The sequence below is a fragment of the Bos indicus x Bos taurus genome, chromosome 25 (assembly GCF_003369695.1).
Source record: "Bos indicus x Bos taurus breed Angus x Brahman F1 hybrid chromosome 25, Bos_hybrid_MaternalHap_v2.0, whole genome shotgun sequence".
In the NCBI taxonomy this organism is placed as follows: Eukaryota; Metazoa; Chordata; class Mammalia; order Artiodactyla; family Bovidae; genus Bos; species Bos indicus x Bos taurus.
Window position 1 is genome coordinate 7,200,346 of NC_040100.1, and position 22,112 is coordinate 7,222,457.

General features: G+C 48.6%; 1 protein-coding gene across 2 annotated transcripts in view; it reads left to right on the forward strand.

Moving 5' to 3' along the window:
- COL26A1 (collagen type XXVI alpha 1 chain) overlaps nucleotides 1-22,112 on the forward strand; it is a 164,225-nt gene that overhangs the window by 42,090 nt on the left and 100,023 nt on the right. For both annotated transcript variants that reach the window (XM_027527373.1, XM_027527374.1), the window contains exon 2: nucleotides 491-613. In XM_027527373.1, coding sequence (XP_027383174.1) covers nucleotides 491-613 — 123 coding nt within the window. The remainder of the gene's footprint in view (nucleotides 1-490; nucleotides 614-22,112) is intronic.

Genomic DNA, 22,112 nt, shown 5'->3' on the forward strand with positions numbered 1-22,112 from the left:
TCCTTGCCTTTGCTCACTCTGCTGTCTCTTCTTCGGACTGCCTCCACTCTTTGCCCCTACACTTAGGGTTGGCTGACTCTGATCTTTCCCCTTTCTTAGGACCTGGGTGGGGGGCCCTGCTGGGTTCCCACAGTTTCACAGCCCCATGCCCATCCTGTGATTGTCCCTATGACCCCGCGTTCCAGTGTGTTCTAATCATCTCCCCGACAGTTTTCCTTCAAGAGGGGGATTTCCTGGCAGGGGTACAGCCCCATCCTGATTTCACACGGAGTTGTTGGAAGACTGGAATGATGCGGGGGGCTTGATGGCTACGGGGTGTGGCTACTCTCTCCTTTTGACCGAGGCAGAGGGTCTCAGCGGGCCCCTTGCCCAGCAGCAGTGGCCCTGCAGGCATGTGGAGGGGCCCCGTCTGGCCTTGGACAGCCTTTTGATCCGCAGTCAGATGCCTCAGGAACGGGCGGGACTGATGCGACTGTTGCTCTCCCCACAGGCACTGGTGCCATCACACGGTGACACGGACGGTGTCCTGCCAGGTGCAGAACGGCTCGGAGACGGTGGTCCAGCGCGTGTACCAGAGCTGCCGGTGGCCTGGGCCCTGCGCCAACCTCGTGAGGTAACGGCCGCAGGGCTGGCCAGCTCTGCCTTTCCTTTTACTTCCTCTGGGTGAACCCAGCTCTAGCAGAGCTGCTGGGGTAGGAGGGCTGAGGCCTGGAAACAGAGGCCGGCACGCATTTATGGAGCAGCTTTTGTGTATGGGGTATGGGGACAATGTGTGTGCAAAGATGAAAGGGACTTGCTCCCCAGCTGAAAGATCCTCATAATCCAGCGGATATTTGATGAGCAAAAGGGCCAGGCGAGGCCATTCACACACACATCCCTCCACAAGCCCCTCTTCTCAAGAGCTGCCCACTTCAAGCCCCACCCTCACAGCCCCACCCACCACCAGCCCCGTCCACCTCACAGCCCCACCCCTCAAGTCCCACCACACCACAGCCCCCCAACCCCTTTCAAGCCACACCTACCCAAGCCCCACCTCTGCCCAGCCCCACCCCACCACGGCCCTGCCCATTTCATGGCCCCGCCCATCTCAAGCCCCACCCCGCTCCACAGCCTTACTTCTGTCTCCAGTGTCCTCCACTCCCAGCTCTCAGGAGCTCCTCAACATTCACAGGGAGAGGTCTAAATGGGTGACTAGACGTCCAAGGACTCTGAGACCCAGCCTTGCCTGCCTCCTTGTCCTCTGCCCCTTCAGGTCTTGCTCCAGCTCCCGGAACTGGACTCCTTACCGTTTCACCCCTACTGGTCTCCAGCTCTAGCTTTCTGTTTCAAAGACCCTTCCTCATCTTCTTCCTGGGACCACCCTCCTCAAACTCCAAATCCCTCTCCCTTGTGTGTTAAGAGAACACTTTGTGCCCTCCACTAAGAGGACATTTGCGTGGGGGATCTGTTTTAGGCAAGGTTCTTCAGAGAAGCGGAACCAATAGTGTGTGGTAGTAGATATATATGGGAGATGGACAGATTTTTAAGGCATTGGCTCATGTGGTGGTGGGGGTTGGCACCTCCAAAAACTACAGGGTAGGCTCCAGAGACACAGGGAAGAATTACCGTTGCAGCTGGGGTCAGAAGGCAATCCGCTGGCAGAATTTCCTCCTCTTCAGGGGAGGGCGGTCTTTTTCTGAAGGCCTTCACCTGATTGAATGAGGCCCACATATTATGGAGGGGTAATCTGCTTTACTCAAAGTTTACTCCCTCAATGTTAATCTCATCTAAAGAAATACTTTCATGGCAACATCCATTCATATTTGACCATAGAGCTAGGTACTGTGGCTCGACCACGTTGACATGTAAAATTAACCATCACAGAGTCATCATGAGTTGGGTATGTTTTCATCCCCAAAGATTAAGAGTGAGCCCCTGAGTTGGGGCCTGTGCCCACACAGCGCTGCCCACTATAGGGCTCAGCATGGAGCTGACCCCAGAATCAGCCTGCAGCATGAATTGGTGGGACCCACAGGAGTATGCTCCTAGGCCAGAATTATTATTGTTTATTTTTATTATGAAGATAGTGATATATCCTTACTGCTAAAAAGAAGTTCAAACATTTGATCGTAACTGAGTAAAGTAAAAAATGAACATTCTCTTCTCTTCCAGTGTCACTTCCATAATCCCATTGTTAAAATGTCATTACAGATTTTTTCTCCACATATATGTATATATGTAAATATATTTTTTCTTTTTTAATTTATGTTTTATTGAAGTATAGTTGAATTGCAATGTGTTCATTACTTCTGTGCAGCAAAGTGACTCAGTTATACCTATACATATATGTATATATATATATATATTCTTTTTCATATTATTTTCCATTTTGGTTTATCACAGTATATCAAATATAGTTCTCTATGCTAAACAGTAGAACCTTGTTGTTTATCCTTTCTGTATATACCAGTTTGCATCTGCTAATCCCAAACTTCCAAGGCCCCCCTTGGCTGCTACCAATCTATTCTCTTTGTCCCTGATTGTAAACATATTTTCTTAAACAAATATTAAGTAATGTTATTTTGTTCTATAACTTGGTTTTCCCCCAGGAAAATATTTTGCAATATATTCCCATAGAGACACCTCATTTTTAACAGCTGTGTAGTATTCCACTGTAGAAGAGCATCATCATTTATTTCCCATTCCCTCAACTGATGGGTATTTAAGTGGTTGTCTAATTTAGCCACTCCAGACCATGTTTCAATCACATTATCATATATATTTTAACAATTTTACAAGTGTTTTTTCAAACTTTTCTTAAAGTTTAATTTTATATTTACACAAGTGTTGCAAAAACTAGTAAGCAGAGTTTCTGTGTAGCTTTTCCTTTCATCAGCTTCCCTGCCTTAGTCCATTTTTGGGGCTGTTGTATCAAACCACCATAGACTGGGGGGCTTAAATGACAAACATTTATTTCTCACAGTTCTGGAGGCTGAGAAGTCCAAAGTCAATGTGCTGCCAGATTCATTATCTGGAGAGAGCTCTCTTCCTTGTTCATAGACAGTCCTTTTCTCAATGTATCTTCCCTGGGGTCTTTAAAAGGGTGCTAATCCCATTCATGAGGGCTCCACCTTTATGACCTAATCACTTCCCGAAGGCCCCACCTTCAAATACCATCACACTGGGGATTAGGTTTTAACATAAGAATTTAGAGGTGGGGGTTGGGGGAAACACAGACATGAATCTATAGCATTTTTCCTAAGGTTAATATCTTCTAGAACCATAGTACAATTATCCAAGCCAGGAAATTAGCAATGATATAATACTCTAAACCAAGACATTATTTAAATGTTACCAACCATCCTACTCATATCATTTTTCTGGTTTTATTTTCCCCATTTTACATTTGTCTGTTAGTCTCCTCCAGTCTGGGGCCATTTTTTGGTCTTACTTTGTCTTTCATGACCTCAGCACTTGTAAAAGTACTAACCAGTTATTCGATGGAGATTATGCATTTTGGGGGAGGAGATTGTGAAAGGCATGTTGTACCTTTCTTGGCGCGCATATGAAGAGGTACATAGAATCAATACTGCTGATGTTAACTTTGATCACTTGGTTAAGGTGGTGTCTCAGCCAGGTTTCTCCACTGTTGTGTAATTATTTCTCTCTTTGCCATTTATAAGTATATTGTGGGGAGATATTTGGAGTCTAGACAGATATGCTGTTCCTCTTCCTCCTTTCTCCCAGTAATTTTAGCATCCATTGATGATTCTTGCTTGCCATAATTATTATTATGGTGTTTGCAAATAGTGACTTTTGATTTTCATCATTTTCTTAGTAGTAGAGGTTCTTTAGTTGTGGTCTGTGTTGTATACAAGTGTTTTGATATACTCATTCTGCAGGAGGAATGGTAAGTAAGTGGATTCTGCTGTTGCTGTTTAGTCGCTCAGTCGTGTCCAACTCTTTGTGACCCCATGGACTATATTCCACCAGGCTCTGTCCATGGGATTTCGCAGTCAAGAATCCTGGAGTGGGTAGCCATTTCCTTCTCCAGGGGAATCTTCCCGAGTCAAGGATCGAACCTGCATCTGCTGCTTGGCAGGTGGATTCTTCACCACTAAGCCACCTGGGAAGCCCAAGTAAATGGATACATCCATTAAAAATTGAAGGCAAAAGGCTACTTTTAAATGTTGTGCTAGAGGATGACCAATGGATTGATAATGAAGAAAAGATGCTAGTCCCCCTTTCCTCTTTTATTTATTTTTTTTTTTACAGTAGGCAGGATCATGGTTATCCATCTCCTGCCCCTGCTGGCTCCACAGTCCCTCTATTCTCCCCCTTTCCTCTTTTAAACTATTATTTATTTACTTGGTTGCACTGGGTCTTAGCTGTGGCATGTGGGATCTAGTTCCCTGACCAGGGATCAAACCCGGACCCCCTGCATTGGGAGCACAGAGTCTTACCCATTGGACCACCAGGGAAGTTACCCCTAACTCCCTTTCCTTTTCAGCAGAGGGGACAGAGACCCCATTTTCCCTCCCTCCCTCATGTCTCAGATTCCAAGGACCCAGATTCCAAGACTCTTCTGCTTTTCTCATCATCAGGGGTCATCAGAGGACTGGGTCATCATCATCTGATCCTGGGAGCATCTTCTGAGAAGAAGGGTCTCTGGAGTTGGGTCTATAAGTGACCCTGACAGTGTGGGTCTTGCTCATTGTGAGGAACGACCGCTCCAACAGATAAACTGCTGATTGGGGCTGGAATTCAGGCCATGAGGAGTGAGGGTATACCTGTCTCACAGTTCCAATCCCACCAGTCTCGATTTGTGCAAGTAGGGAGCCCAGCTCGGAAACGGCTCTTTACAAGACATAGGATTTGACTTCAGTAAACTCATACCTATGTCTTCGGAGTTGAGGCATAAACATGAACAGTTGTATTTTTGTTTTTCCATATTGGGCTTTAACTGCAGTCCTGTGTGTTGGGTACACTCCACGGTCAGCTCCCAAGGTGGAAACAAGGGCTTCCACAATGGCACTGGTGGTAAAGAATCCACCTGCCAATGCAGGAGACCCAAGAGACAGAGGTTCAATCCCTGGGTCAGGAAGATCCCATGGAGTAGGAAACCCACTCCAGTATTTCTTGCCTGGAAAATTCCACAGACAGCGGAGCCTGCCGGGCTACCGTCCATGAGGTCACAAAGAATCAGACATGACTGAGCATGAGTGGGCTATACATCAGAAAACCTGGACAAACACAAAGCACTGAATGTGGAACAAAAAAGTTCATGCATGCAGGCACACACACACACTCCACTGGGTTGTATTTGGGTTTAGAGAATGAACTGTCAGGATTCCCTTTACTAGAAAACCTTGGAAGGAAGGGAGCAGTGGGCTGGCTTTCTTAATGTCAAAATTACAGCCTGAGGTTTTTATATTTTCTAAATACAGTAAGGCACCTTTAAGAAAAGCCAAATGAGCTAAGTACTGAGTCACTGACCTCACCTGAAAAAATGTTAAATGTTCATTGATTTTCACAAGGGCCCTTTGCTTTATGACTGAAGAAATAACGAAAACAATGGTTCAGGAGCATCGGGGCCTTGTCTTTGGAATGGGTGTTTACAGGCCTTTCAGGGAGGTCTCTCCCTCCCCTTGGTATCAGGAGTCGAGAACAGAATGTTCAATCATGCGTCTGTCATGAGCCTGCCCTCTGCCTTCAAAACTTCAGCCAGCAGGAGCTTTGTGAAGTAAAACTCAATTCCCATTCTTTCAAGGAATACTGCATTTCTGGTGTAATTGTCCTCGCTACTTCTGTTACTGTTGTTTGTTAAGGAGGGAGGGGTTAACCCCCCTTTCTTCCTTGCCAGTAACTCTTGTCTGAGTTGAACTGGAGTGCACGCCCTCTGTGACCTCGGGCTGCTGGCTGGGCAGGTGGGGTGGCGGGTTGCTGCCTGGTGACCTGGGGAACCAAGTGCAACCTGCGTTCAGGTCCCAGTTCTGCTGTTTTCGCGTCTAAGAGGCATTGTCCTGGCTGCAGCCACCGCACTTGTGTCCCCGCATCCCTCCGGTCCCCTTCTAGCTCCTTCTGGCTGATCATGGCATGGCCCTCCTCCAAATCTTCCAGGAGCTCCCATCTCACTTAAAAGCCCATCCCTCTCTCCGTGGCTGACCATTCTCTTCCTGACCCCATGAACGGTCTCGCTCCCTGGGCTCTGGGCACATGGACCAGGCTGTCCTAGAGGCTCAGACTCTCCCCGGGGCATCACCTTTGCCATCCTTTCACCTGGGCTGTGTTCACGCTGGAGCAGCTGGAAACCCTGTGTTGCCTTATGGGATGCTGTCCTCTGTTCCAGGGTCTCTCTTCTCTCCCTCTCCCTGTAACTCTCCAGCCCTTTATCCCGCCTAATCTCATTCTTAGCATTTACTGCTCTCTGACCCACAGCGTTCATTCTGTGGTCAGCCTGGTCATCGTCTGCCCAGCCTACCAGCCTGGGGGCCACAGGAGAGGAGGCTGTCTCAGTCCCTCTAGGCTCCCAGTGCCTGGTGTTCAGGGGCTCAAGAAACATCACTGAATCAATGATCTTTGGAGGATAAAATGAGATCAGAGTTGTCAGGACATGTAGAATTCATGCACAGCGAGCTTGTGATGGTGAGCTGGAACACAGATCATTATGGAGCAAAGTTCTTGTCTGATAAACCAGTCTACAAACTTGCGATGAGGCGATGGAGGCTCAGAGAGGCAAAGTGACTTGCCCACGGTCACAGGGAGTCACAGGGGCTGGGCTGGGTTTGACTCTGGCCCATCAAACAGGCCCCATTGGGATGCTTCTGAGGTTTCAAGGCCCAGCTCCCCTTTCCCCCCAAACGAACATTTGTTGACCTCCTCCTTTGTACACACGCCAAAGCTCCCAGGAGAATGCAGGTGAGAACGTAGACCAGTCCTTGACTTGGGGCGATGACAGTGGGGTGGGAAGGGGGGACGTTAGTCAAAGCACCACGGTTACAAGTGCAGTTACATCTGTCACTGATGCTGTGTGGACATGTGTGGGGGCCCAGACCTGAGGGGAGGGCTTTCCTGAGCTGGGGCTTTCTGCGAGGGGCATTTACCAAGGTAAGAAAAAGCTCCAGGGACGTCCCTGGTGGCCCAGTGGTTACGATCCTGAGCTTCCAATTTGGGGGGTATGTGTGTGTGTGTTCGATCCTTGGTTGGGGAGGTAAGATCCCACATGCTGCATACTGTGGGCAAAAAATTAGAAAAAAGAAAAAGCTCCAGATTGTATAGTTCTGTCTCAGTGAGTTTATTATTTCTTAGTCTAATTTTTTTAAAGCATACTTTTTAAATAACTTACAAATTTTATTTATTTATTTTGGCTGCCCTGAGTCTTCATTGCAGCATGGGCTTTCTCTGGTTGCAGTGAGTGGAGGCTGTGATGCAAGGGCCTTTCATTATGGTGGCCTTTCTCGTTGCGGAGCTCGGGCTTCAGGAGTAGGGATATGTGGGCTTAGATGCTCCTCGGCACGTGGGATCTTCCCGGACCAGGGATCGAACCAGTGTCCCCTGCATTGGCAGGTGGATTCTTAATCACTGCACCACCAGGGAAATCCTGTAAAGCATCATTTTATAGTTTTCTTAAGAGTGCGTGCTTCAAAAATTTGTTCGCTGGGCTGATAACCCTCAGCAGAGCCTCAGGGCAGGAGGAGCTTGGGAGATTCCTGGGGGCCCTTTGGGGCAGGCTCTGTGTCTTAAGTGTGTGTTCTCCTGTGTCTCACGATACCTTGGGTCGAACGCAGGAGACAGCGTTTGCCGCGTTTGCCAAAAGAGTCTTTGATAACGGGATCTTATTAACGTCACAGCAATCTGGAAGAGGTACTTCCATGTGGGGCCGATGATATGCTCAAGATCTTGGCCTCCTTTGACTTCCTTTCTGCCAGGCACCTCATCCTGAGGGGGTGGTGATCAGGAAGTCTCCTGGGATGAGGTGACGTCGGAGCTGAGGCAGGGACTCACAGCAAAGAAGCAGTAACAGCTAGTGGTCATGATTGGGAGGGTCTCTCATCATGGGGAGGGAGACCCCTGCATGGGGCTGGGTGATGACAGAAGGGACCTCTGTGCTGTCACACAGCTGAGGAGTTGGGGCTTAGCTGGTCCTTCCATAGATTTTGCAGCGTCTAGTCCAGGAGCCTTCAGTTAAATAGATTTATCTCCCCTAACCTTCCTGCCAAGACAACTGGCTGAGGCATTTCTTTCTCTTTGATGGGAGCACTTTGGGCAGTGAGGACCCAAAGCAGGAGGCGGGAGGCAGAAAGGAGGGTGAGCTGAGTGAGGAGCCCTCCATCCATCACTTCGTGCCTGGGGAGTGTCCTGCTGGGTCAGAGCTCTGGGTTTTTTTCAGAGCAGCTGTCTCGCCATGTTCTCTAGCACCTGTGGAGCCGTAGGAGATGGACAGGCATGAAGGAGGGGCCTGCCTGCACCCCTCCACCACCCTGCAGAGCAGAGTGCCTGGGGAAGATGGCCTTTCCACTCAGGTCAAGGAGACCCTTTAGGGAGGCCACTCTGGTCCTCCGGCCATGCCCATCCTCGTGGAGTACAGAGTCCATGAGGCCAGGAGAATGTGTCCATCCGGAGTCCACACCCCTCTCCTAGACCATTCTCTGGGCACCTGGCTAAATAGCCTTGTCTGGCTTCCAGGCCTCCACTGGCCTCTCCCTTGAATCTGGGGGACAGTGCCTATGGTGGGTGCACCTCAAGCCTTTATGGGGGCGCTGAAGGATGGCTCTTTTTGGGAGTGAGAAGCATGGTTGGAGCACGAATGGAACTGGTACATGCGGGCTGGGCCCACACAGGGGAGGAAGAGAAGGGAAGGGGGTGGGGGTCTGGCTTGTTTCTTCTGTAAAAATGATGCGTCGTATGAAGTTACTGGGGGCATTTGGCGTTGGGGTGACGGCGCGTCCAGGCCAGTGTCTTGCTGGTGGTACGCCCTCGGTACGTTGGCTCCGACTCTCAGAGAAGAGGCGTAAACATCCAGTGACTCGTGAGCGGGTGTGCAGCTGTTTTGCTGCTGAGCGCTTGGGGCACCTGCACTAGCGCCCTCTTGCCGCCCACCCGGCTCCGTGTGAAGCCTGCGCTGGGGCCACGGCAGGGAGGAGGGGTCTCTGCACGTCTGCAGAGTGAGATTTGGGGATCAGCGGGGCCATAATCCTTGGTGGGGCCTCTCTTTGCTGAGCACTATGAAGTCATCACGTTATTTCATTACACCCTGATGACATTTTTATGACAAAACCGCGCAGGTGGGGGAAGGGAGGGTGTGGTTGTGAAAACATGAGTGTAACCAAATCTGGGCACAGTGAGGCCGATTTGGAATGCACTGGGGGATTGGCATGTGTCCCCAGTCCCTCCCTGCGCCCCCACCCTCTCCCGCAGGAGCCCTGCGTAGGCCTTTTTCTCTGCGTTTGTTCAGGCACTCAAGGGTCTCAGCAAATGTTTATAAAGGAACCTACTTTGTGCCATGGGGGCAGGAGTGGAATATGATGGTGAATAAGACTAAATCTTCTCTCTGATGGAGTTTGAAAAAGTGAAAGCAAAAGTCACTCAGTCATGTCTGACTCTTTGTGACCCCACGGACTGTAGCTGCCAGGCTCCTCTGTCCATGGGATTGAATATTGGAGTGGATTGCCATGCCCTTCTCCAGGGGATCTTCCTAACCCAGGGATCAAACCTGAGTCTCCTGCATTGAGGGCAGATTCTTTACTGTCTGAGCCACCAGGGAAGTCCCCCAGTGGAGTTTATATTCACCTAGATAGCATATTTAAAAGCAGAGACATTACTTTGCCAACAAAGGTCCGTCTAGTCAAAGCTATGGTTTTTCCTGTGGTCATGTATGGATGTGAGAGTTGGACTGTGAAGAAGGCTGAGCGCCGAAGAACTGATGCTTTTGAACTGTGGTGTTGGAGAAGACTCTTGAGAGTCCCTTGGACTGTAAGGAGATCCAACCAGTCCATCCTGAAGGAGATCAGCCCTGGGATTTCTTTGGAAGGAATGATGCTAAAGCTGAAACTCCAGTACTTTGGCCACCTGATGCAAAGAGTTGACTCATTGGAAAAGACTCTGATGCTGGGAGGGATTGGGGGTGAGAGGAGAAGGGGACGACAGAGGATGAGATGGCTGGATGGCATCACTGACTCGATGGACGTGCTGCTGCTGCTAAGTTGCTTCAGTCGTTTCCGACTCTGTGCGACCCCATAGGCAGCAGCCCACCAGGCTCCTCTGTCCACGGGATTCTCCAGGCAAGAACACTGGAGTGGGTTGCCATTTCCTTCTCCAATGCATGAAAGTGAAAAGTCAAAGTGAAGTCGCTCAGTCGTGTCTGACTCCTAGCGACCCCATGGACTTCAGCCTATCAGGCTCCTCCGTCCATGGGATTTTCCAGGCAAGAGTACTGGAGTGGGGTGCCATTGCCTTCTCCCGATGGACGTGAGTCTGAGTGAACTCCGGGAGTTGGTGATGGACAGGGAGGCCTGGCGTGCTGCGATTCATGGGGTTGCAAAGAGCCGGACACGACTGAGCGAATGAACTGAACTGAAATATGAAAACAAGAAAAAAAAATACACCCTCCTAATGAGTTCAGGAAATTTAAAAAGGGTAACGTGACTGAGTAAGACTCAGGAACTTTAGAGGACATGGGAGAGATTCTTTGAAGAGATGACTTGGATGCTGAGTCGAGAGAAAGAGCTTCCATGTGAAGATGGGGTAGAGACAGTTGGTGCAAAGGCCCTAAGGCAGCAAGGTCCTGGATGAAGGAATTTGAGAGAGAAAGGTCCGTGTCCAGAAGCAGAGCAGGTGAGGACAGTACAGAGGCAGAGACTGATCTCAGCAAGGGTCAGTTTGGACTTTATTGTAAGAGAGTGTTGGGAAGCCAGGGAAGGTTTTATTTTTGAAATGTGTGTTTGTTTATTTGGCTGTGTCTGGTCTTAGTTGTGGCACCAGGATCTTTGTTGCGTCGTGCAGGCTCTTTCATGGCAGCACCTGGCCTCTATAGTTGGGGTGCTTGGGCTCAGCTGTGGCGGTGCACGGGCGTAGATGCTCCGCAGCATATGGGATCTTAGTTCCCTGACCTGAGATCAAACCTGCATCCCATGCATTGGAAGATGGATTCTTAACTACTGAAATACCAGAGAAGTCCCCATTGAAAGGTTAGGTACTGATGATAAATGACTTGCTTTAGGATTTTTTTTTAAATTAAACTTTATTTCAAGGTCATTGTAAATTCACATTGTGTTAAGATCCTCATAAAGTTTGCCATCTTAACCATTTTAAGTGAACAACCAGAAGTATTTGTACACAGTATCTACTCTGTTGTGTCAAGATCCCACATGCTGTGCCCAGTACACACACAAAAGAACTTCTTCCTTTTTCTAGCTGAGTAGTATTTTGTAATATGGATGTGCCACAGTTAGTTTAACCATTTGTCTGTTAATTTAAAAATAACTGGGTCATTTCCAGTTTGGGGCTGTAATGAATAGAGCTGCTATAAACATTTGTGTACATTCACGTTTCTGTGAACATCGGTTTTTGGTTCTCTGGGTGAATGCCCAGGAGTGCAGTTGTTGGGTCACATGGTATTTGCATGTTTAGTTTTTAAAGAAACTGCCAGACTGTTTCCAGAGTGACTGTACCATTTTACGTTCCCACCAGCAATGTCTGAGTGATCCAGTTTCATGTATCCTGGCCAGCATTTGGTGTGGTCACTATATTTTATTTCAGCCATTCTGTGCAGTCTGTTTCACTGTGGTTTTAATTTGCATTTCCCTAGGGGCTAATAATGTTGAACATCTTTTCATGTGCTTGTTTGCCATCTGTATATCTTCTTTCATTAACTGTCTCTTCATGTCGCTTGCCCATTTTCTAGTTGGGTTTTTTTCTTTACTGTAGAGGTTTGAGGTGTCTTTATGTATTCTAACCCAGTGTCAGGTACATGGTTTGCAAATATTTTCTCCCTCTCTGTGACTTGCCTTTTCATCCTCTTATGACAGTCTCTTGCAGAGCAAAAGTTTTTAATTTGAACAAAGTTTAGTGGATCAGTGTTTCGTTTTATGGATTGTGCTTTTGGTGTCAAGTCTAAGAAGATTTTCCCCTATTTTTTTTTTCTAAAAAGTTTATAGTTTTTTATTTGGCACACGAGTCTGTGGTCCAGGTTAGGTTGATTTTTGCACGAGGTGTGTAATTTAGGGCAAGGTTCGTTTTATTGGTCTATGCAGTGTCCCAGCTGTTTTGGTACCATTTGTTGAAAACATCCTCCCTTCATCGAATTGCTTTTGCATGTTTGTCAAAAATCATTTGGGCACAGTCACGTCCGGCTCTTTCTAAATTCTCTCTTCTATTCTATTGATACGTGTGTCTATAGTTCTGCCAGTATCACACAGACTCGATTTCTGTAGCTGTGTAAGACTTGGAATCAGGTCGACTGACTTTTCCCATTTTCTTCTTCTCTTTTAAAAATTTTTTTGGGGGGGTGCTGTGCCATGGGCCATGTGGAATCTTAGTTCCCCAATCAGGAATGGAACCTGTGCCCCTTGCATTGGAAGCTTGGAGTCTTAACCACTGGACACCAGGGAAGCCCCCATTCTTCTCTTTTAAACTGTTTTAGCTACTGTAGTTCCTATGTCTTTTCATATAAACTTTAGACTAATTTTGTCTCTATCGACCAAAAATCTTGATGAGATTTTAATAAAAATTGCATTAAACCTGTATATCCACATGAGGAAAATTGATATCTTTACTATGTTGACTGTTCCAATCCAGAAATATGGATTTCATTTACTTAGATAATTTTTTATTTCTTTCATCTTTCTTCATTGATTTCTTGGATTTCTTATAGTTTTTGGCATATAAATTCTCTCTTTTTTTTAAATGATTGTAAATAGGGCGTTTTTTTAAATACAGTTGGTAAAATTGAATTTTTAATTTTGATATCCATGTGTTCATGGCTAGTACATAGAAACACAATTGATCTTCTAGGATCCTATGACCTTGCTGAACCCACACATTAGTTCTGGGAGTTTGGGTATAGATTCCTTGAGATTTTCTACAAAGACAATCATGTCATCTATAAATAGAAACACTCCTGTTTATTCCTTTCTAACCTGTATGTCTGTTATTTCCTTTTCTTGCCCTTTCACTGGCTAGAACTTTCAGGACTCATAAATAAGAGTGGAGAGAATGCTTTGTTCCCAATTATAGAGGGAAAGCATTTCACTTTCAACTGTAATATTAACTGTAAAATTTTTGTATTATCCATGTTCTTTATCAGATTGAGGGAGTTCTCTCTATTACTGTTTTTCTCAGAGTTTTTAATCATGGGCACTGAATTTGGTAAAAAAAAATTTTTTTTGCATTGATTGACATGGTCATGGGATGTCTTTAGCTTGTGAATATGGTGATTACATTGAATGGTTTTGGGATACTGAACCAACATCGCATCCCTGGAATAAACTCCACTTGGCCGTGATATGTAATTTTTAAAAATGTAATACAAATTCCATTTGCTAATATTTTGCTAAGGGTCTTTGTGTCTGTATTGACGATGGATATTGGGCTGCAGGTTTCTGGTCTTGTACTGTCTTTGTCTGAACTTGGTATCGAGGTCTCATATGATAAGTTGGGAAGTGCTCCCTCCTCTTTTATTTTCTGGAAGAGATTATGTACAATTGCTATTAATTCTTCTGAAACATTTGGAAAAAGTCTCCAGTGAACATCTGGGCCTGGAGATTTCTTTATGGGGAGTTTTTCAGCTACAAATTCAATTTCCTTAATAGTTATGGGGCTATTCAAATGATCTATTTCATATTGAGTCAGTTGGGGTACTTTGTGTTTTTTGATGAATTGGTCCCTTTTTTCTAAGTTGTTAAATTGATGTGTGTTGTGCTCTTCCCTATGTTGTTCCTGATATTGATAATTTGTGTCTTCTTTCCTTTTTTCTTTGTCAGTCTTGCTAGAGCCTTGTCATTTTTGTGATCTTTACAGAAAACCAGCTTGTTGGTTTCATTGATTTTTCTCTATTGATTTTCTATTTTTAATTTGATTCCTGCTCTTCTGTATACTTTGTCTTTCCTTGTGCTTGCTGTTCAGTTGCTCAGTCTTGTCTAGCTCTTTGCGACCCCATGAACTGCAGCATGCCAGGCTTCCCTGTCCTTCTGTCTCCCAGAGTTTGTTCAAACTCATATCCACTGAGTCAGTGAGGCCATCCAACCATCTCATCCTCTGTCGTCCCCTTCTCCTTTTGTCTTCAATCTTTCCCAGCATCAGGGTCTTTTTCAATGAGTTGGGTCTTCGCTTCAGGTGACCAAAGTATTACAGCTTCAGCTTCAGCATCAGTCTTTCCAATGAATATTCAGGGTTGATCTCCTTTAGGATTGACTGGTTTGGTCCCCTTGCTGTCCAAGGGACTCTCAAGAGTCTTCTCCGGCACCACAATTTGAAAGCATCAATTCTTCATTGATGCATTCAGCCTTCTTTATGGTCCAACTCTCACATCCATACGTGACTACGGGAAAAACCACCATAGCTTTAACTATATGGACCTTTGTTGGCAAAGTGATGTTTCTGCTTTTTCGTAGGCTGTCTAGGTTTGCCATAGCTTTCCTTCCAAGGAGCAAGAGTCTTTTAATTTCACGTCCGAGTGACTTTGGACCCCAAGAAAATACAGTCGGTCACTATTTCCTTTCCTTGTGCTTGCTTTGGGTTTATAGTTTCTCTACTTTTTGGAGGTCCCTGAGATGGGCTAATTTAGGTTTTGAAAAGATCACTGGCTGCTGAGGGAAAAGTAGACACAAGCTCAAGATGAGAGTGGGTGAGAGCTGGGGAAGTGGAGAGAGGTGGGTGGATTCAGGGGGTGCTCTGGAAGTTGAGATGACCAGAGTGTCTGATCACTTATGGGTGGGAGCAACTAGGGATAACTCTAAATTTTCAGTGTGAGAGGCTTGCTGGTTGGGCATGCCGTTCATTGAACTGGGGACACTAACCAGAGATCATCCCCAGGAGGTAGAAACCAACAGCTCTTCTTGGGCCAAGTGAAGTCTGAGATGCCTGTGGGGGATCCATGGGGAACAGGGTATCAGGTAAGTAGTTGAGTAAGGAAGTTTGGAGTTCCAGGAAGACTCTGGGGCCATATTGAATTTCATGGATTCTCATATGCCATTGGTAGGAAGAAGTGCATTATACTATGGCACCTAAGAATGTTTCAAATTAAGCCATAGCACACCATCAACTGTTACATGAATTTCAGTATCAGAGATGTTAAAATGTAACAGTATGTGCAAGCTTCCCTCCTGGCTCAGTGGTAAAGAATCCGCCTGCCAATGGAGGAGCCTCAGGACATGTGGCTTTGACTGCTGGGTCAGGAAGATCCCCTGGAGGAGGGCATGGCAACCCACTCCAGTTTTCTTTCCTGGAGAATCCCATGGACAGAGGAGCCTGGCGGGCTACAGTCCATGGGGTTGCAAAGAGCTGGTTGGACACGACTGAAGCGACTTAGTATGCATGTGCGATGGTATGTGCGTGTGAATACGATATGATTGACAATCACAAGCATTCGGATGGTATTTAAAGCTATGGGGCTGGACGTGAACTTGGGGATGAGTAGATGGAGAAGGGGTGCTGATCCCAGAACAGTCTGGGAGGTAGGGCTAAGGAGATGAGAAGCAGCAGCCAGGTCAGAAGCAGCATCAGAAAACCCAGTGTCCTGGGAGGAAAGTTTTGGGAGGGAGAGTAGGAGTCTCTCAGGGCTTCTGGGTGGCCAATGGGATGAGGGCCAATGGAGGACCATTGGGTTTGGCAACATGGAGTCACTGGGGACCCTGGCAAGGACAGTTTTGGGGAGTGATGGGGATGGATGCTGAGATGGCATGGGTGGAGGAGAAAAGTGAGGGGTGAAGGAATGAAGACTGGAGAATAGAACACTCTTTCCAGAAGTTTTGCTGTGAGGGAAGCAAGAAATGGGGCTTGGATGCTGGAGGCGGAGCACGGGGCCCAGGGAGGTGTTTTGGTTGGTTTTTAAGACAGGAGACACAGGAGCGTGTTTGTAAACTGCCAGCAATGAGGTGGGAGAGTGGGGAGGCGGCTGGTGAAGATGGGCAGAGGACAGCCATAGGAGAACAAGTGCTGAGGAGCCCGGGGCTGGGTGTGGGTGGTAGTGGGGGAGGTGGGGAAATGAGGGAGTGGGAGGATTGGGGTTTGGACCCCAGAGGGAGTGGGGGCGACTTGTCAGAGCAGCGCTAGGAGAAAAGGCCAGGGCGGGGCACCCATCCCCTGTGCAGGGGCAACCACGTGGCAGCCAGGCAGTCTGATTTCAGTGCTGACTCTCCAACCACCACGAACACATCACTGTGGCAGGACCACAGTGTCCTCATCCCAGAGCCTGGGCACATGAAGGCGCTCAACGAATGTTCATTAGAGAAACATATCCATCCTCTTAAACGAAGGGAAAAAAATTGTATTACAACTGTGTCCGGTGTGGATTTTCCCATTCTGTGATTTTTTTATGTAGGATTTTTGTAATGTGTGTGTGTGGGGGGGGGAGGTGGCACCCAAGACTACTGTTCACAGACAAACATGAGACCTGGAGGACTGAGCCTGGGGCCCAGTCTGTCCACGCTAGTATGGACCCGGGTCCTCTGATGCCTGCTCTGGCTTCTGGACCTGCAGCCCTGACTCAGGTTTCTCTGAGCCTGTGTCTGGTCTGTTTAGCTGTTTAGTTCTGAGTGAGCACTTAAGTGCCAGGCACTAGTGTGCAAAAAGATCAGGACCCCTCCCTCTCAGAGATGGGGGTGGGGCTGGGGCGTGAGGGCTATGTCCATCCAAGACTCACAGCCAATGGCGGGAAGGGTGTCTCTGCTGTGAGCCCTGGTTCTGGGGCTTCCCTGGGGGACACTTGAGCTGAGATCTGCGGAAGCAGGATGGGGAGAGGGAACAGCAGGACCGAAGACCCTGGAGGGGGGCAGTCTTCTCCCTGGTGGCTTCTTCTTCTGGCTTGTAGTGAGGGGGCTGGACCCGGACCCTTGCCCCGAGGGCCCTCAGAACCAGTTCAGAGGATGAGGGGTGCTGCCCGCTCCCTGTGCCTCAGTTTCCCTACCTGGGAAATGGGGATAAACGGCCCCATCTTGCTCCGGGGTGGGAAACACAGCCCTGGCCTGCAGCCGGATGTCGGGTGTTGTCACCCACCGCCCTTCCGCCCTCCAGAACCCCTGGTCAGCGGCTGGACGCGGTGGTCGCAGGGCCAGCCAGATTCGGAAGGAGGAGCCCCGGGGCTGCGGGGGTTAAGTTTTCCTCAGCCTGGTTTCCCTGCCCTCAGCTCTCTGCCTGGCCCCTCCGAGCTCTTTGATGGCATTAGAGCCAACCTCTTCCAGATGTGCTGAGCCGAGGGGTTTGCCGGAACTTCTGCCTCCTTCATTCCTCTCCGCCAGACGGCCCCCTGCCAGCCAGCCTCCCACCTCGGGCTGGGTTGCCTGCAGCCCACAAGGCCACAGGAAGTCCTGGACTTAGTGCTTTCTTAGAACGTGGCCTTCTTTCCTGCCCCTCCTCAGCCAGCCTGGGTGGGTCTAGAAGCTTGGATGTGTCCACCTCCCCCGCCTCGGCGGTACCCTCCGCCCCACCATCTTCCCGTCCCCCACCAGTAGACTCTGGTCCCGGGCTTAAGTGTGAGTGACGACCTGGGTGGGGGACACTGCCCTCTGGGCCTGCTGTTCCTTCCGTCTGCACTTGGGAACGCCTGGCGTGGACTGTGGGGAGGCCAGCGCCCGGAGGACCCTGCCTCCTGCCGAAGAACTGCGGTGGGACCGCCCCTGCCCCGCCCCCTCCCCGCCGGCCCCGCTGCTATTAATCAAGAGATTAATAATCTCCTGCCTCCCTTTCTGAAACCCCCACTCCCGTTTCCTGTTGAGTCTCCAGTCTGTCTCGGTACCTCCCAGTCTGGTCCTCCTCGTGGTGGTCCCCGGTGAGGAAGCCTGGTCGGGGCAGGAGCCGCGGTGCCCACTGAGGGAGGGGGCGCCTGCCTCCCCCAGATGAGGTCATTGGCCTGGCAGAGTCATTCCCAGCGGACCCTGCCCAGGACGATGGCACCCACTCAAGGACCTCACGGTGTTGTAGGGACATCGCCTTTGGAGGCCAGAGAGCCATGACCTTGGCTTGCACACCTCCAGTGACGGGCGTCTCATCTCTCTCCGGAGCTCTTCCTTCATATTCCCTCTCATGTGACCTTGGGCACCCAGGACCGCCTTTGGGGACACACAGGACTCATCTGCCCCCTATCCAGGACAGTCTTTGAGCGGCTGCCGGAGGACTGTGGCCAGGCATCTCCGAGGACCTCATGACCGCCCTGCTCACTGAGTGGGTCCCGGGGGCTGCAAAGGGCAAGGCCCTCCTCCAGTTCCTGGGAGAGAACATGGGGTCCCTTCAGGAGATCAGGTTCGGTCCAACCTCTGCCACTTTATAACCTGGAATCTGACCCCCTGCTCCTCTGTGGCCTCAGTTTCCCCTCTGTTACCTGCAGCCATCCATCCCTGCCTGCCCCACCCCCTTTCTCGGCCAGCAGCCTCCTGGCTCGCCTCCCCACCTCCCATCTCTTCTGTCCCATCCGGCCTCCATGCCAACGCAGGTGGGGTCTCTCTTGATAGCAGATCTGATCACGGATGTTCCTCTGAGCCACAGTGCCTGGGTGGCTTCCCCACGGCTGGGAAGGGTGGTCTCCCTGTGGGTACTCGAGACTCTCTTGTCGAGGGGTGGAAAAACCACATCAAATCTCCTGTTTATTTTTTAATCTACAAAATAAGACAGAAATTAAGCTTTACTGATTTTTTTATGTATGCAAAGATGGTAAATAATATGTGTTTATATACATGTATAAATTAATATGATCTCATGCAGGCTCAGAAATATTTTTCTGATCAGCATCCTTGGATGCCTGGAGAGCATGGCCAGTCTCCAGGGACACAGTCCAGACTCTTTGCCTGCACTCCAGGCTTTCACAGCCGCCCCAAGTGCTCTGTCTGCCTGTCAAAGCATTCTGCCCCCGAACATCATCCAAATTTCCTAGTTCTCCTGGTGCTGGCTGCCTCCTCACCTTGTCAGCTCAGCAGGCCTCCCTCCAGTCTCCCCTCATGTGGGCAGTCTTTTTTGAGCCCTCCTGGTGGGTGGAAGTGGCCATGCCCAGCTCCCCATCCCTGCATCCATCAGTTTCCAAGAATGTCACCCTGAGCTCCTCCTGGGAGCTACCCTGTCTCGGTTAGCACTGAAGTTCCCAGCCTGGGACTCCATCTGGTGCAAATTATTCATGGATTGTTTCATTCATTCCATTAATTTTTACTGAGCACGTATGATACGCCAAACCCTGAACTAGGCCTGGGGGTTAGTGGAGGAGACAGATGTCAGACAAATGATCGCCCAGGTGGGTGTATACTTATAAGGGTGATAAGAGTTTAGGAGAGAAGTCAGGGTTCTATGAAGGTTCTATGACAGTGAAAGTCAAAGGGGTTCAGCCTGTGGTGGAGTGGGTGGAACTGAGGGGTGGGCTGATCAAGGAGGGCTTCTCAGAGGAAGCGCACGGGGGGCTGCATTGGTGTTAGTGGTGTCTTGGGCAGAGGGAACAGTGCATGATGAGCCCTGGTATGGGAAGGAGCCCTGTGGGTTCAGAAATTCAAAAGCCAGTGACTGCTGAAGTTCTAGCGGGGGTGGGGAGGTGGTGGATGTGGGCATGAGCAAGGGTGGGCAGCCAGGAGGGACAGTGGCCAGATCTTAGAAGACTAAGTGGTCATACTGAGGATTTGGTTTTTGTCCTGAGATTGAAGGGAAGCTGGGAAGGGTTCATGGAGGAGACCTATGCTTTGAAAACATCACTGGAGCCAGCTGCTGAGTGGGGGGTGGAATACCAGGGGTGGGGGTGGAAACTGGGGCATCAGTCAGGGCCCATTGCTGCTGTCTGGGAGGGTGCTGATGGAGGCCGGACCAGGGCAGGGTGAGGGAGTGCAGTGGGCAGGTAGGATCTACTTGGTGGAACTGATCTCCCTGGACTCGTTGATAGGAGGGGCCAGAGAAGGGTAGGGTCCAGGTTTCCATGGATATTTGTTGAGTGAATAACCACCCCCTGGGGAATATATGTCCCTGAATGTGCCGAGTGGCAGTGAAGGAACTCCCAGGATCTGCCCTACAGAGGGAGCGAAAACAGAGAGATCAGAAGTCCCTAGAATTAGTCTCTCTTGGGAAGAAACAGCAACAGCAACAACCAGAGTTAGTGAGACATAGATGGGAGACTCCACATCATATTTGGAGAGTCTCAGGATAGCAAGAGATCATCTGTATGCCGCCACATCTTAGCCCAGACTTCACAGGGGGCTCAGGACAGAGGCAAGGACAGGCTTTACAGGGGGCTCAGAGAGGCAGGACGTGCTCAATCAGTGGCTCGCAGATGGGCAGGGATGCACTGGGGTCAAGTGTTGGTGAGGATGTTTTAAACCATCCAGTCTACTATATTTTAATATGGCAGCCTGAGCAGAGGAGTACAAATACCTAGGAGTAAATTTAACAAAAGATGGCACTCTGCTGAGAAAAATTAAAGAAGACTTATATTAATGGAAACGTATGCTGTGTTTGGGCTTCTCTTGTGACTCAGATGAAGAATCCGCCTGCAATGCAGGGGACCTGGGTTTGATCCCTGGGTTGGGAAGATCCCCTAGAGGAGGACATAGCAACCCATTCCAGCGCTTGCCTGGAGAATCCCATGGACAGAGGAGCCTGGCGGGCTAGAGTCTATGGGGTTGCAAAGAGTCAAACATGACTGACCGACTAAGCACAGCACTGCTGCTGCTAAGGCGCTTCAGTTGTGTCCGACTCTGTGTGACCCCATAGACGGCAGCCCACCAGGTTCCGCCGTCCCTGGGATTCTCCAGGCAAGAACACTGGAGTGGGTTGCCATTTCCTTCTCCAATGCATGAAGAGTGAAAGTGAAGTAGCTCAGTCGTGTCTGACTCTATGCGACCCCATGGACTGCAGCCTACCAGGCTCCTCTGTCCATGGGATTTTCCAGGCAAGAGTACTGGAGTGGGGTGCCATTGCCTTCTCCAAGCACAGCACAGCAAGTGCTATGTTTATGGATAAGAAGACCAGAATTATTAAGATGCCAATTCTCTACAAATTGATCTATAGATTCCATATAATCTTATCAACATTATAGTGGGTTTTTTTTTTTTTTTGCAGAAATTGATAAGACAATTTAAAAAGGCAATGAGAATATAAAGGACCTAGGTGCCAAGACAATCTTGAAGGAGAACAAGATTGGAGGATTTACATGACCATATGTCAAGACTTATTAGTAAGCTGCATTAATTGAGACAATGTGGTTTTGGTGCAAGAATGGACAAATGGATCAACGGAACAGAATAGAGTTAAGAAATAGACTCACATTTGAACACTCATTTGATTTTTTTCAACAAGGCACTGCTGCTGCTAAGTCGCTTCAGTCGTGTCCGACTCTGTGCAACCCCATAGACGGCAGCCCACCAGGTTCCCCTGTCCCTGGGATTCTCCAGGCAAGAACACTGGAGTGGGTTGCCATTTCCTTCTCCAATGCATGAAAGTGAAAAGTGAAAGTTTAGCCGCTCAGTTGTGTCCGACTCTTTGTGACCCCATGGACTGCAGCCTTCCAGGCTCCTCCGTCCATGAGATTTTCCAGGCAAGAGTACTGGAGTGGGGTGCCATTGCCTTCTCCACAACAAGGCACTAAAATAATTTAATTTTAGTGGGAACATTTAGGCAAAAAGGTCTTTTCAACAATTGGTGCCATAGCAAGTGGGCATTCAAATGGAAAATAATGAACTTTGACTCCTGCCCAGCAGATAGTAAAATTTAAAAAATGATAATTGAACTTGATAAAAATTTACAACTGATCAGTAAAGATATACTTTAAGAAAATGAAAAGGCAAACCACGGGTTGGGAAAAAACATTCAGAATACATACATTTGAAAAAGGTCTCTCTTGTGTATCTTACAAACTCATAAGAAAGACCCAAAACCCAATTTAAAGGTGGGCAAAAAACCTGAGCAGATACTTCACAAAAGGAGATAAATAAATGGCAGACATGAAAAAGAGTTCA